The 16178-nt window shown below is 47.5% G+C and overlaps 1 protein-coding gene across 1 annotated transcript in view; it reads left to right on the top strand.

Annotated features, from left to right (window-relative positions):
* Nucleotides 1-5487: 5487 nt before the first annotated feature.
* The window catches only part of INTS3 (integrator complex subunit 3), a 36601-nt gene continuing 25910 nt past the window's right edge, over nucleotides 5488-16178 (top strand). The window contains exons 1-3 of the mRNA XM_006775613.2: nucleotides 5488-6211; nucleotides 12557-12640; nucleotides 13661-13744. Of these exons, the coding sequence (XP_006775676.1) occupies nucleotides 6068-6211; nucleotides 12557-12640; nucleotides 13661-13744 (312 nt within the window). The 5' untranslated portion in view covers nucleotides 5488-6067. The remainder of the gene's footprint in view (nucleotides 6212-12556; nucleotides 12641-13660; nucleotides 13745-16178) is intronic.

Raw genomic sequence — 16178 nt, forward strand, 5'->3', positions numbered from 1 at the left:
AGCTTCACCTCCCCCAAGGGGAAAGAAAGTGCCAGACATTTCTTCAGTACCATCCATCAAGTGCAGACAGGCCCTTCCTCCCACCTCCCCTCCCCAAGCCTCTTCCTGGAGCCCACACCCAGTGGGACCTGGAAGTAGGGGTGGGCAGCTTGGAGGTCTGCCTTCAGGGCAGTGCTCCCCGATACACAAGTGGTGGTCTGGGACGTGACCTTGTCCAGTGACCTTAATGTTCTGTGCTCCCTACCCACCCTTTTGGGCTTCAGTCAGCTTTGATTTATTGGGAGAGGCAGCTTGCATGGTCAAGTCCTCACCCTCTGCTGGAAGGCCTAACGGAAGGATGGTTGCCCTGGTAACCAAGGCATACTCAACTTCCTATGGGCCCTGGTGACCATCTCGACTCTCCTGCCCCAGTCGCCCCTCCAAAGGGTAGTAGACACCCCCAGAGCAGAGTGGATCTGCCAAGGAGAACTAGGGCCTGAGACGTTGGGCATGGGGGCTGGGTATCCAAAGAGACTGGGCTTTGGGGAGGGGAGCGGGGAGCCCAATGACTGAGGAACTCCGGGAAGACAATTCTAGGAAATTGCCCGTCAGATCCTTCCGGGGTAGCCTGGCTCTGCTGCTGACGCTCAAGGGAGGGCCTGGGTGGGCGTCAGGAGAGGCCCTGGGAGTGGATGATCTCTGCAGCTCGAGAACTTTCACTGCGACCCAGAAGATTTCCTTCCGGAGGAAGGTCCCTGAAGCCAGGAAGAACTGGGAAAGCCATTACCGAGAGGTGGGGGGTCCGACGTTAAAGAGCGTCTCTCCTCCAAGTCCGGGAGGCAGATCTGTGCCAGGAACCGCCGCCCACAGGGGAGGGGCAGTCTGGCCTGGCAGTTTCCCCGGCTGGCCCGCAGAGGAGGGCTGGGAGGGCAACAGGGTTTCCCTGGAGTACAATAAGAATAGCAACAGTAATCCTTGGCATTCGATTGTGCCTTGGAGTTGACAAAGGCTTTCACATACGTTAGCTCATCTGTCCACGTGACACCCTGGGCGGGGTGGGGGCGCAGGCCGTGCAGCTGTGGGTAGGAGGGCCCACGGTAGACTGTGTGCAAAGGGAACCCTAGCCCAACCAGCTCTGCACCAGACCAGGGCCTGGAAAAAAGTAGAGTTGACAAGACAAATACCCTCTTCCCCACCCCTTCCTTCTCTATGTCCAAGAGCTTGGGTAATATATCATAGCAGTACATTAAGTAATAATTTTTTAAACTTTTAAAAAATGTGTTTTTTATTGATTTGAGAGTGAGAGGAAGGGAGACATGAGAGAGTAATATCGATTGAAAGAGAAACATTGATCAGTTGCCTCTTGTAGGCACCAGGACTGACCATCCAACCTGAGTCGGGCATGTGCCCTGACCAGGAATCAAACTGGCTGGCGACCTTTTGCAGCAAGGGACGATGCTCAACCAGCGGAGCCACTCCAGCCAGGGCAAGTAATACTTTAAAAATATATATGTTTATTAAAAAAATGCTTTCTACCTTTCTGGACAGATCCGTGGAATCTAATTAGCAGCAGAGGCCAGTTTTGCAGCCTGAAAGTCATTTTTAATTAAATTGCAGGAGCTGTAAAAACATAAAAACAAATAAATTAACCATAAAAAAATACCTAATGCTGTGCAGGAAGACTTAATCTCATTGAGTTGGGAGGCAAGCAGGGTTACAGGCAAGGTGTTTACCACCAAGATGAAGGAGTTATGATGCTGATGAATTTGGTGAGGCATCAAGCAGAGGCAGAGATGCTGAGGAGGAGGAGGAGGCCAAGGAAGACAAGAGGAGGTGGGCAGGAAGTTTGACCGTAGTGCTAAGCCCAGATTTAGTGAGGGGGTCCAGGTAGGAAAAATCCCACCCACTCAGTTCCCTAGTACATGCATTGCATCATTGAGTGAGTGGCTGGGCTGGTTGTCCTTTAAGAACCTTTCCATCGCAAAGATTCCATAATCAAGTACATCTGTGAACCGCCTGAACTTGATGCAACTATCTCACTATTATTCTCTGCTTTTGGCTTTCAAATGTAGACTTCAGGAGGAGAGGGGTGGAAGAGATTAGCCAAAGAACTTGGATCCCTGTAATCATAATCCATGGCCACAGACAATAGTGCAGGGGGAGGGGGAGGGGAGACAGATGCAGGGTGGAGGGGGGTCAGTGAGTGGAAATAGGGGACATCTGTAATACTTTCAACAGTAAAGCTAATTTAAAACAAAACAACAACAAAAAACAAATGTGGACTGCACACGGCATACTTTGCCTGCTGATATGTCCCATGATCAGGTCAGCCCACAGAACTCCCAGCAGAGTAGAATACCGCATAGATCTCAGCGTTTGGAATTAGAGCAATTTCAAACATCTCTGAAGTGAGAGGCAGTGTGATGTTGGATAAGAAGAGGCTAACTATGGAGACAGCCTGCCTGGATTCAAATCCCAGCTTGGCCCCGCATAATCCGTGTAATCTTGGGCAAATTTCTCAACTCTGCTAATCCTCAGCTTTCTGCTCTGAAACACGGGAACCATCTGAAGACCGATCTCGTAGGGTCGCTTTGAAGATTACATGCGTTAATTCTCCCCAATGCAAGCTTAGGATGCTGACTGGTAAGTGGTGAGAACTAGATAAGTGTTTCCTTGTTTATTGAGTCCACATCATGCAAACCACGATGCTACATGTAAGAAGTCCCTGCTGTCCACAGAAGAGCTGGAAGTGAAACGCAGCACACAATTAGAACCCTCAGTGAGAGGTACTGGTAAGATCTAAAAATCTTAGAAGAGAAAGTAGAAGTTGTGCAGTCCCGCTGCCTATCCAGGCCCAACATCTTTCTTAAAATATCTGTGAATTCTTCCACGTTCTATTGGAAAACTTTCAGGAACTTGGAACTCAAACCAATCTATTTTTGAACAGCTGTAACTAGAATATTCTTCCTGACATAAGAAGATGGAGAGATTTCAATCATTAGAATTCCCTTTGAAGGAATCCTTTTGTTTATGGACAAGGGGGCTTGCCGCTTCAACTGCCATCTAAGAAAGGTGCGTCTTTGTTTTGCTGATGTTGGAACTGAGTTTTCATAGAAATTATGAGGCTCAGAATGAACTAAATTCATTTGTGCAGTAGTAAATATATCTAATAGAGACTTTTGTTATATTTTTATAAATATTGTTAAAAGTATTACATATGTCCCCCTTTTTGTTTTCCCCATTGCCCTTCCGCCCCCCTCTAATAGAGACTTTTTTAAATAACACGTTTTTATTGATTTCAGAGAGAGAGAGAGGGAGAGATAAAAACATCAATAATGAGAGAGAATCATTGATTGGCTGCCTCCTGCACGCTCAGTGGATAGAGCATCGGCCTGTGGACTCAAGGGTCCTAGGTTCGATTCCGGTCAAGGGCACATGTCCGGGGTTGCAGGCTGGATTCCCAGTAGGGGACATGCAGGAGGCAGCCGATCAATAATTCTCTTTCATCATTGATGTTTCTATCTATCTCCCTCTCCCTTCCTCTCTGAAATGAATAAAAATCTATTTTAAAATAATAATAATGAAAGAAATATACCTTTCTTATACAAAGTGTAGCATCTTAGTTCACTTAATATCTTGCCTTCCATATCTATTTAGAAAGAGCTTCCTTATTCCTTTTGCAGCTGCATCGTATTAATTTTGTGCATATACCATAATCTATTAACCTAGCTGGTGGACATTTACCTGTTTTCAAACTCTTGCTATTGTATACAATGCTATCATGTTTAATCTCATACCTACACCTCATGTCATGTCTGTCCCATGCAGAATACCTGCAAGATAAACTCCTAGGAGTGGGATTGCCCAGTCACAGGGTATACATATTTGTAGTTTTTATATCCATTCTAAAGTACCCCTTTATAGGGTTTACCAACCTGCACACCCACCAGCAATGCATGAGGGTAACTAATTCCCTAAAACTTTGACAACTGTTTTCAAATGTTGCCATTTTTGCCAACTTGACAGATGACAGGTGATGGCTGTTTGGTTTTATTTGTTCCATTTTTAAAAAGTGAGGTAAAACATACATATAGTAAAATGAACAACTCAACAAATTTTAACACATGTATGCAGTGCTCGCTTCAGCAGCACATATACTAAAATTGGAGACACAGAGAAGAGTAGCATGGCTCCTGTGCAAATTCATGAAGTGTTCCATATATTTTGGGGGAAACAAGCAAAAAACATATGCAGTCACCCAAATAAACCATGCAATCCTCACCCAAATAAAGATGTGATTGTTCCCAGCACCTCTAAGTCTCCTTAATGTCCCTTCTCAAGCAATACCTCCCCCAACCCTCACCCCTCGGAGCTAACCATTATTCTTACTTCTATTGCCATAACTTTCAGTATTCTAGAACTTCATGTACATGAAACGACATAATATATACTTAGCGTGTCTATTCTATTTTTGTTTCTTTGCTTTTAAGGCTATTTTTAAAAAAATCAATTGATTGGTAAACTGAAAGGTCAGGGGTCCGGTTCCGTTCCCTGTCGGGGTACATGCCTGGGTTGAGGGTTCAAGCCTGGTTGGGGTGCCTGCAGAGGGCAATCCATCCATGGTTCACTCTCACATGGATGTCCTCTCTCTCTCCCTTCCTAAAATCAATAAAAGCATGTCCTGGGTGAGGATTAAAATAAATTGAAGGAAATGGTTCTGTCATTTAGTAAAATTTTGCGAGATCTAGTGCTGGCATGACTGTGGTTCGCACAAGTTGCTCTATGCACTTTTTTCTGGCAACATCTGGCTAACTGCACTTGCGCGAACGCATGCATACACTTGCTTGTGTGATGCATTCTCAGCTCGGGGAGCTGGCTCCAAGGCATCCGGAGGCATTCGCTCCGGGACTGCTTAGGGTGACAGCTCCGCTCCCTCGCTGCCAATTGTAGCTGCAACTAGGGTTTCCCAAAGTCAACCGCAGTCTCCCAGTTCCTGTACCTTCCCCCAAGCTCCGGACCGAGAGAGGAAAGGCGGGTTTAGGGAGTTGAGGGCGGAGGCCCGCGCTGCGCATGCGCATCAGTGCGCGCAAGCGCAGCCTCGCTCCTTCCTGATCACCTTGCGCTGCCTCCGGAAGTCGGCCACCCCGCCCCCCAAGAGCAAATGAGGGCTGCGATTGGGTGTTCTCGTAGTCCATCAGGACGGTCGCTCTTCTTAATATCATTGGCAGCTGGGAAAAGGCCGGCCGCTGTCCTCCGCCTACAGCTCCGAGGCTCTGAGTCACCGCCGAAGCCGCAATTGGCGGAGGCCGAGGACCGCGACTGCTCACTTCCGGCGCGGGCCTCCACGATTCCTCCCCCTCCCCCGCTGTCCCTGTTCACCCAAAAAGCAAGTCTTGAAGGATGAGTGGTTTTGATAGGAGTTCCAAGGAAAATTATCTTTGGAGGGCATAGGCTTTTGCTTTAAGCCTGCTGATTTATAAGGGGACTTCCTCTCTTTAGCTCCCCCGCTGTCCCCTCCGCCTTCCCACCCCCCGCCCTTCCACCATGGCCGCCTCTGTGTGGTGTAGGGAGAAGCTGGCCCTCGGTGCCTTCCTGTAGCGCTTATTGCCTCACCCTCACCCCCCGGGGACGGATCCAAAGGAGCCTCGCTCTCTAACCCTTGGGGCGCCAGCCAGGAGCTTGCCCACCCCCCACTGCGGGCAGGACTGCTCTTGCACCCAGCTCCTGGGGCAGAAACTTAGGGTTCCCCTACCTCTCTCAGGGTCAGAGCCAGAAGGGGCTTATCCCCACTTCCTCGGGGCCGGAAGCCTGTCCCCACCCCCCGCGCGGGGCGCATCCCCTGACTTCAGCAGAGTTAACGGCTCTTCCCCGGCGCTGCCCCTCCACGGCAGGACCCCGAGGGCCGCCCGCCTTGGCCTCCTCCAGAGCGGCCTTCCGCAGAGGAGGGAGGCGTGGAGAGGACAGGGACCCTTTCCCTCCCCTCCCCACGAGTCCCTTCGCCCCCGGTCCCTGGCAACCCAGAGGTCCTCGTTGCTAGGACCCCCCAGCCATCCCCTCCCTGGCCTCTTCCCGCCTCCGGGCTGCAGCCATGGAGTTACAGAAGGGAAAGGGCGCAGCAGCAGCTGCTGCTGCAGGAGCAGCGGGAGGTGGAGGAGGAGCGGGAGCAGGAGCCCCAGGAGGGGGGAGGCTGCTCCTTTCCACCAGTTTGGATGCCAAGGATGAGTTAGAGGAGGTAGGTGTGGGGGGAGGGGAAGGGAGCTGAGGAACGGGGCTGAGGAGGGACACCGGAGCGGATGTGGGGTGGGGGTGGGGGAGGAGGCCTGCCAGTTTTTTCCAAGGCAACACACTGTTCCACACTTCCTGTTCCTGAAGGAAGAAGTGTGGGCCAACTTCCTGGACAGGTTGTCATAGCAACAGAAGCCACTCGTCTGAAAATGGGTGGGGAGGGGGTGTTGATGAGGAAGGGAGACAGCGTCCAGATCTACCGATTTTTTATTTTATTTTTTTGACATTCCTTTCCACATAACAGGCCACAGCTATTCTTAATAGTTGCCCTGTTTCAGACTTAGGCCGTCTGTTGAGAAGTAATGTGTGTGTGTGTACGTGTCCGGGGGCCCATAGGAACTTGCAGCAGATCTTGAACCCTTATGTTAGTATTGGCTTCATGTAGGCACAGTCAATGGCCAGTTGATGTTAACTGGGCATGTCTTTATGTATTTATTTGTGAGTTTTTGTAATAGTTCACTTGAGCCAAATTGATGGCATATACGGGGAGCAAGATCTCAAATGCTCCCTTAACTGGGCATTTGGAGTGAGTGACAACTTAAGCAAACATGGTAGTGTTTAGTTGGCATCCTCTGTGGCAGTGGGGTGAGGGGACACCTTCAGAACCAGATGGCACAGGGAAAGATGCCAAGGAAGTGGGTGGAGTGAGGTGATGGAGTGGAGTGTAAGGGAGATTTTAGATTAGGGATAGTACACCTCTCCTCCCTTTCCCCACTTGTTCCTCTGCCCCTGCCCCTGCCCACCCAGATTGGCTCATGCATCTCTCTCCACCGTCACAGACCAAGAGACATACTTAGGAATATGAGTCCCAGAACTGGGAAATGATTGTTGAACTGTCCTTAAGATCTAATGCATTCAACTTGGTTATCCAGGGACAGGATGAGTAAGTTAGACACTGGCTCTTCACTGGCCATTTCCCTGCTTTTAACTGTCAGTGCCCTTTATCAGATATTAGTGGGTGGGCAGGCAGAGAGGTGGAATTCAGAATTTAGATTTGGAGAAATGTTGGTTCAGGTTCAGGTGGTGGAATTTATATGCAGAAATGAATTTTGTGAATCAAGAGGTGCTGGATAGCAACTTTGAGGATTATCCACCAGCAAATGTCTCCTCACAGATAGGCTTCCTATCATGCATCGCCCCCATAATTCTTTGTGCTTTTAGGAAAATCAAAGTTTGTTTTCTCCTGTTGTTTTTAGCAGGTAAAGTAGATATAACTGGGAACATACACAGTGCTTCTAAGAGTAATGTATTCCCAAATGCAGCAGATAATGACTGCAGGATTGTTTGGCAGCTTGAATTACCCACTTTTTTTTAGAAGTGGCCACTGTCATTGACAAAGTATTTATTGAGCCCTTTGTTGTAGTGCTGGAGCTCTGGAATTGTAGTGGGAAAATAACTGACTGCCTTTGATCCCTCCACCAGTTTGAGGGGAGGGGAGAAGTCCCCAGAAGTTGGGCGAAAATCTGTTTATGTTACCACCGTGATTGTTGGAGTCATCCTGTCTCTCCCTAATCTGTGCCACCGAATCCGCATCCTGTTCTGAGCGGTGACGTGTTTACTAGTAAACGAAGTGGGATGACAGGAGGGGAACACAAAGGAGAGGAAGCGTTTATTTTCTTGCTTTTTCTGGTCTGTCTGAAAGTGAACTTTCAGCTGTTTCCAGGGAGAGGGGGGAGGAGGGGTCTCTTTTTTCTGAAATCCTTCGTGGTGTAGATGTTTCCAGCAGCACGTCTTGGGCTCCCCCTTTCTTTGCCCTTTGTCCTTTGCATTTGAATTTTCCAGCAAGCCTTGCCACTCCGTTGTTTTGTTGATATTTTTTGCAATTTATCTTGCTCTTTTTTTTTTTCTTTTTCTTGCCACTCTGTTTTTAACCCCATGTGTATGGTTCCCATTAGACCAGAGTGTCTCCAAGGGCAAGACTTACTGGCTTCTTCCTCAGGGTCTCCCCACAGATGTTTGCACACAGAAGTTATCACAACCTCATGAAGACCGGCTGGTCTCTGCTTGTTCTCGTTTGGTTATCTTCTCACACAGGCCTACCTGTTGCCTGGGAACACAGTCAGCTTCCTGGCCGTAGGTGCTTCGAGTGCTGGGTCTGATAGGAAAGAGAATGAGGGAGACCCAAGGTCTGCTTTCCAGAACTTACCATCTAAAGACTGAGTTAACTTACCGTAGGGAGGTTAACAAAACCACTGGTTATGGTAGTGAAGAGACGGGGCATGATGAGGAAGGGCCCTTTAGGGTGTGCGGTATGAAGCACTGGTGGGGAGCATTCCAGGCCGGGGCTGGGACTCTGCTACCCCAGGGAGCATTGTTGTATCCTTTCTTCTCCTTGGCCCTGTTCCTCTCTTTGAAGAGGGAATTCTTGCCGATCCCTGTCCCCTTTTGGGAATGAGATAAAAATAGTGCCACAGATGGGAAGCATTTAGAACATGGAGCTCCTAGTCTCATAAACGTTCTCATCCCCCCGGTCTTTTCTCTGCGGAGAAGGACCCTGTCCACTTGGAAGTCAGGCTGAAAGCAGGAGCTGTGGCCCGAACAAGTCAGAACTTCCCCTTAAGCTATGGGCAGGCCTCAGGGCTGCCTTTGGTTAGAGGTATGTCCTTTCCAGGTTTTCTCCAAGGAATGATCCGTATCTTATCCGTGAGGAATCTCTAGGGAATGGACTTTGAGCCATCTCTGATTTTTTCTCCGCTTAACCCTACCAGACCGCTGTACCGATTTTTTGGTAATTTCCACACAAAGGTGGAATATTGGCGCTAGATGAAAGGTAGACCTATTTTCTACAATGTCTCCAAGTTCCATCTTATTCTAACCACTTGTTTGCATGTAACTAACACTTTTCTATATCATGTTGGTTTTTTCTCTTTCACGCTCAGGAGCCCAGGTATAGGGGACAGTTAAGTTCAGGGCCTCAGGTCTGGTAGGATTAAATCCTCTTTTCTCAGATACGTGACTCTTGGTTGTGGAGTACTTGGAAACCCGGCTTGTTCAGTAATGCGGGTCCTTGGGATTTTGCGGGTTGGATCATATCCTCTTTTTCTGAAGGCGGGAGAATTAGTCCTTCAAGGCCACTCGCTGACTTCCATAAGGGGGTCGTATTTAATTTACATGTGTCACCAGACTGTACATTCACCTGGCTGAGGGAGGGGAAACTGAGAGGCTAGAGGGATCCTTCAGTCTCCAGCGTCAGGTATATACTGGAAAACTGAAAGGCCACCTCCCACCCCCTCTGCCCACACTCCACCTACTGCTGCTATCATGGAAACCACGGTCAGGTACTCTTAGTACTAGAAAAATTAATTCAGAAGCTCCTAGAAACGGTAACTAATTACTCAGCTCTCTGAGGTGCTGTTGTGGAGGGCTTGCTCTGAACAGAGCTGTTCTGCCAGCTGTTGGCAACTGCATGTATGATTCCATCTTTGCTAAGGGCCTCTAGAGACTGGGGGGCGGGGGAGGGTGAGGGGGGAAAGAGGGGGCACTGCTACTTGATTGTAGAGATTTGGTCTCCTGTAGTCCTCTTTGAGGCAGTGTGGTCCTCCTGTCACCCTGAATGATTTGTAATTAGTTCTCCCATCCGAGTTTGGAGAAGTAATTTCCGTAGTTCGGAAAGAGTAGCATCTTTTATACTTCGGTTGCCTGGAAGGACTGGCCCTCACGTTCCTTTTCTCACTGCTGTTATCCACACATCCAAATTCTGGACTCTCCCACTTCGTACATCCTTACTTTCCAAGAGGCCACTTTCCTTCTGGACTGGGCAGTGACCCAGAGCATTGCCCCGGGCCTCTGAGTGGAGTTGAGAATATGGAGAAGGGGCCTAGAGAAACCTGCTTCAGCCAAGGCCTCTGTTCCGTCACGGCTGTGGGGCTGCGGATCTGTCTTTGCTGTAGGATCTCGGTGCAAGGTCCATCAGGTAGTCTTCCTCCCCTCGCCCCTGAGCTTTTTCCTTCTCTCCTAGAAGGCAAAGGTTCACCGAAGGTATGTAGGCGAGGAGGCTTTTCAGTCCGGCTAGGGACTTAACCCATGTTCTATAGCAGGATTCAGTTTTCAGAAATCTTTAAGGATGAGCCGTTAGCCACCGGGGCGGGGGTCAGTCTGGTCCTCATAGAGGACCAGAGCTTCCTCACAAAGGGAATGATTGTAATTCAGCTGAGGCTGTGTGCTAGGTGCTTTCACATTATGTATGCTATCTCCTTGGATCCTCAGCGTGTCTTCACAATACAGGCTTTGTTTCTATTTTCAGATGAGCAACCAGGATTTAGAGAGGATAAGTCATTCACCCCAGGTTAGCCCAAGGCTAGCGAGTGGTGGTGGGACTCTGCTTGTCAGTTTGCTTATTAGCTTGCTCTGCTCTTTGACTCGCATCTCTGCTGATCCAGCAGATTTTTCCTTTGAGGAGGAAGCAATATCTAGAATTCTAGGATGCTGTGCTGCTGCTGTGTCTCATCTTCCTCCACTTTGATTCGGCTTGTTACCCTAGGCCAGTGGTCGGCAAACTGCGGCTCGCGAGCCACATGCGGCTCTTTGGCCCCTTGAGTGGGGCCACGAAGTTTCAATCGCACTGTACGTGTGCGGCCGCAGGTGGTATTTTGTGGAAGAGCCGCACTCAAGAGGCCGCAGTTTGCCAACCACTGCTGGGTAAACCATTCCGCCCAGAGCTGTCAGCAAAAATAGTTTGGTCCTACCCGCTGGACCTGCCTGTAGGTGAGATGCTGCGGTCATTGATGACTACCTTGGGTGGAGAGGGATAAGATTTAAGAAGAGAAAATCCAACCTGAAGGTTTTCCTTCCTCCCCGTACACAGGAGCTAGACTAGGTGATGATGAATCTCAGAGCTTGTGGGTGAGGTGGGTTGTGAGGGTCACGCTCAGCTTTCATGTGCTCTCACAGCTCCTTTTCACAAGTACCCAGGTGCTGTTGATTAAGGCTGAACACAGTGATCTGACCTGATTTGTGGGATAGGCCTGGTGATGGAGAGTGAAGTTATAATACCTTCAAACCCGAGTGGCTTTGGGCCTATTTTATTTTATTTTTTAAATATATTTTATTGATTTTTTACAGAGAGGAAGGGAGAGAGATAGAGAGTTAGAAACATCGATGAGAGAGAAACATCGATCAGCTGCCTCCTGCACATCTCCTACCGGGGATATGCCCGCAACCAAGGTACATGCCCTTGACCGGAATCGAACCCGGGACCCTTCAGTCCGCAGGCTGACGCTCTATCCACTGAGCCAAGCCGGTCTCGGCTGGGCCTATTTTAGATTGAAGTTTTGTGGCTATGGGAGCTCCTTACCTAACACTCAGTTCTACCCTGTGCCACCCTATACTCTTAGGGTTGGCTGTCAAAGGAGGATTGTCTTCAGGCCTCTTTCCCATTGTCCTTATTTGTTGGCTGCTCACAATGCTGCAGTACAACCAGTTCTCAACAAGATGTTTTGTGATGACCTCTAGCCACTGAGCCAAACTGGTCAGGGCTATTTTATTGATTTTTTACAGAGAGGAAGGGAGAGGGATAGAGAGTTAGAAACATTGATAAGAGAGAAACATCCGATCAGCTCCCTCCTGCACACCCCCTACTGGGGATGTGCCAGCAACCAAGGTTCATGCCCTTGACCGGAATCGAACCTGGGACCCTTTAGTCCACAGGCCGATGCTCTCTCCACTGAGCCAAACCGGTTAGGGCAAAGTGTTCTATTTTTAATCCTCACCCAAGGATTTGTTTTCAATGATTTTTATTTATTTTTAATTTTCTTTTTTAAAATATAATTTTATTTATTTCAGAGAGAAAGGGAGAGGAAGAAAGAGATAGAAACATCAAGTATGAGAATCATTGATTTGCTGCCTTCTGCACGCCCCCTACTGGGGACTGAGCCCACAACCTGGTGACTGGAATCGAACCTGGAATCTTTCAGTCTGCAGGCGGATGCTCTATCCACTGAACCAAACTGGCTAGGCCTGTTTTTAATGATTTTTAGAGAGAGAGAAACATTGACCAGTTGCCTCCCGTATGTGCCCCAACGGGATCAAACCTGCAACCTAGGTATGTGCACTCTGACTAGGAATCAAACCTGCAACGTTTTTTTGCTCCAGCCTACTGAGCCACCCAGGCAGGACTTTTTCCTTGCAGTTTACGTGTGAAAGAAATCAGGTCACGTGTCATGTTTTCCACATTCTGGATTTTGCGGATTATACCCATAGTGATGGTAGTTAGCTCTAGAGACATAATGATGTTGGAATTTCTAAAACGTTTTTGGGCCAGAAGTATTTCACTGTTAATTTTTCTCGTTCACAGAGGTTGGAAAGATGTATGAGCATTGTGACATCGATGACTACTGGTGTCTCAGAGAGAGAGGCCAATGATGCCCTCAATGCCTACGTGAGTATAGTGCTCTCTCCCCTGGTCCACTTCTGCGTATTTAAAGCTCTGAGACATGACCAGAAAGATGGAAAGACTTAAGTGGTGCGAATTAGGGAACTGAAGTCAGTGTCTTGGCTCCCACACCAGGCTTCCAACTCCTCTTTCTTACTTGTGGGAGTTCATTTCTTGGAGCCTTAGGCATCTTTTAAAATAAATAAATAAATAAATAAATATATTTTTTAATTGATTTCAGAGAGGAAGGGAGAGGGAGAGAAAGAAACATCAATGTTGACAGAGCATGATTGATTGGCTGCCTCCTGCACACCCCCTACTGGGGATCAAGCCAGCAACCCAGGTTTGTGCCCTGGCTCAGAATGAACCATGACCTCCTGGTTCACAGGTTGATGCTCAACCACTGAGCCATACTGGGCCCTTAGGCATCTTTAAAAATAACAACTTTAAATAATAACTCATAGTTCCATAGTGACTTTTTTCTTTGTAAACCATTCTTTCACATGTGATCTTTCACATGTTCTAATCTGGCGTTGAAAAAATATTATAAATAGTACATATGAAGGACTTAGAAAAATGGTACATAGTGAATGCCCTGTAAGTATTACCTACTTATATTTATTTTGTTATTATTTTTTTAGTTGTCATTTTGTCTTTACCTTACAAATGTCAGAGGTTCAATGACTTGTGCTACTCCATGACTGTTTGCAGCTCCTGCTCTGCTGAAGGCTGTTAAGGTCTGGGAAGTGGAGGAGGATTGGTTTTTTTTTTCCATTTTAAACACTTAATTTTCTGCCCCTGGTCTGCATCAAGCCTTGGAGAAAAGCAATAAGATCTGTCCTTTCCCTCCACCTCTCCCCTAGAGCAGATGCCCCATCACTGTTAGGAGAAGGAATCCTCAGATTTAGGAGTTGATGATTCTCCTTTGCAGGTTGCCTAGGAGTCCCAGGTTTTCTGGGAGAAACTGTACTCGAGAACTTTTCTCCTGTGAGTGACAGCTATTGTTTTTTCTTCCTCTGATCCCAGGTATGCAAAGGCCCCCCCCAACATGAGGAAATCTGCCTGGGTCTCTTTACCCTTGTCCTCACTGAACCTACTCAAGCGCAGAAGGTAAGATGCCCTGCTCTGGATCCACAGACCCGCCTCAGACACGATCTGAGAATACAGTGGAACATGGATATGGCTTCATGGCATAGTGCCAGACACTGTGAGCAGGGCTGGGCCGCCTCGGTCTCTAAATACAGTTTTTTACGCTCCGTGAATTTATCATTCTCTGACTAAAGTCCCTTCTCTGTCTCTAGATTCTGAAGCTATAAGGCAGTTGTGAGAGTGAAAAGCATATAAAAGGCTTCACATTTTAGGTTTACTACTCACAGCTAAAAGACGTGGGGTGTAATCTAGAGAATAGAACAACTGTACCCAGGAGAGTTCTTCCCCAGAAGTGCATAATCTGTAGTTTTCGGGTTCTGTCACTGGCAGGTGAACAGAAAGCAGGCTTAAGGTTGCAGGAGGTAGGACTTAAGTTAGATAGCTGGATGTTAGGTGATTGACACAGCAATAATATAATGGACTAACTAGAATTAGACTTCCTGAGGAATACTATTTGAAAACTAGTGTGGGGTTTTCACAGAGCTTTCTTCCTGTGGAATGGTTTAAGTGGGATCCTTCCTTGAGGTGAGGGAATGGACAGGATGATCTCTTTGGATTCTGTTCTTCCTGTAATAAAGGAGCAGAATTCTGTCTTTTACCTCTTCACATTTCCCCTTTCCAGCAATTCTGTGTCCTTTGTGTCTTGGCATGTTGGTTTAGAAGTTTATGTCTGATATCTGGCATTAACTTATATGCTGCTAACAGAGAAAAACTTAGAGTGGGAGAATTTAATATTCTCACCGGCCCTTCCCCGAGCAAGGGGAGTGTGGAAAAAGGCAAACATGCCCTGTGCCCAGTGTTGTGTGAGGCTGTATCCAGACAGGTTCTCATTTATCCTTCGAAAAAGCCATAGGAGGTGGGTGGCTTTGTCCCCCTCCCTAAACTGCTCCCCGTTTATCTATAAGTTAACTGGATATCAGAGACATTATTGTTTGTTCAAGGAGAAACAAAGAAAAATCATCCCTAGGGACAAAGACGGGATGCCAGGTCCCCTGGCATAGCTGCTTGAATTAACCTCAGGAGAAGAATTTATGGACATGGCAACCAGGTGTATTTGTGCTCTCCTAGTGCCAGCTGGAGGAGGGTCTGGTATGCTTGTTGGGAGGGTGGGGCAGCAAGTATTCACAAGTCCTTGGTTTCACAGGCCATTTCTGGGCTGGGACCTTGTTGAGTTAAATTGGCATTTCATTTTCATACTGAATTCGTCATTAAGATCCTTGGAAACAAATGAATATTGCCAAGTTGGTGGTGTTAAACAGTGATTGATATGATCAAGTCTAGCCCCTCTATTTTATTTTATTATTTTATGTATTGATTGATTAATATTAGAGGGGGGGGAGGGAGAGAAACAAACATAGAGAGAAACATTGATTTGTTGTTCCACTTATTTATGCATTCATTGGTTGATTATTATATGCGAGCTTACCGGGGACTGAACCCACAACCTTGGCATATAGTGATGACACTAAACAACTGAACAACCTAGTCAGGCAGCCCTTCTATTTTAAAGAAATTATTGGCAAAGTTGGGTGTGTAGGGATTGGGTTGAGGTTTAATTTTTTCTTGTGTGGGTTTCATAAATACAATTAAAATATCATTTAATCATCTTAATGCAAACTCATTTTGCCCGCTGTTTTTTTGTTGTTGTTGTTTGTTTGTTTTTTAAAGATTTTTTTTATTGATTTCAGAGAGGAAGGGAGAGAGAGAGATAGAAACATCAATGATGACAGAGAATCATTGATTGGCTGCCTCCTGCACACCTCACCCTGGGGATTGAGCCTGAAATTCGGACATGTGCCCTGACCAGGAATTGAACCGTGACCTCCTAGTTCATAGGTCAACGCTCAACCACTGAGCCACACCAGCTGGGCCTGCTGTTTTTTCATTTGTTTCAGATGGGCTCTGAATCAATGAGGTTATATTAGTAAACATTAGTCAAGGGAGCAGGGTGTGTGGAGTATTTCTAGTTCTTTGTCTGACCTGGCAGTGAGAGGCCTCAGGACTCTGCGGTATGAAAGTTTATTATGTTGTGAATTTGGCCATCCGGACCCAGCAGGGGACAAGAGTACCTTGTCGTCTTTGTGCCCTACAGTAGCCCTCTGGGGTGGCCCAGGCCCTCGCCTTGGGTCTCACTGCTGGTTGCCAGCTACATCAGGATTATGTTCACATGCTAAAGGTTTCTGAGTAAATCCTTTACCTGGGAGCTTCCTACGTGGACAGACCCCCGGGTCAGGCCTCTTCAGACAAAGTGGGTAAAGATGGGGAAATAGAAGGATGCAGTTCTAGGCAAGCGAGGCACCATCAGTGACTCATTCAGAGTCCTTGAGCCAGGTCAGATTATGGTGGAAGAGTTCGTGACGTATCCCCCATTGTGCTTTGATCCTTCTCCCTAAAA

Source organism: Myotis davidii, unplaced genomic scaffold (assembly GCF_000327345.1).
Source record: "Myotis davidii unplaced genomic scaffold, ASM32734v1 scaffold208, whole genome shotgun sequence".
NCBI lineage: Eukaryota > Metazoa > Chordata > Mammalia > Chiroptera > Vespertilionidae > Myotis > Myotis davidii.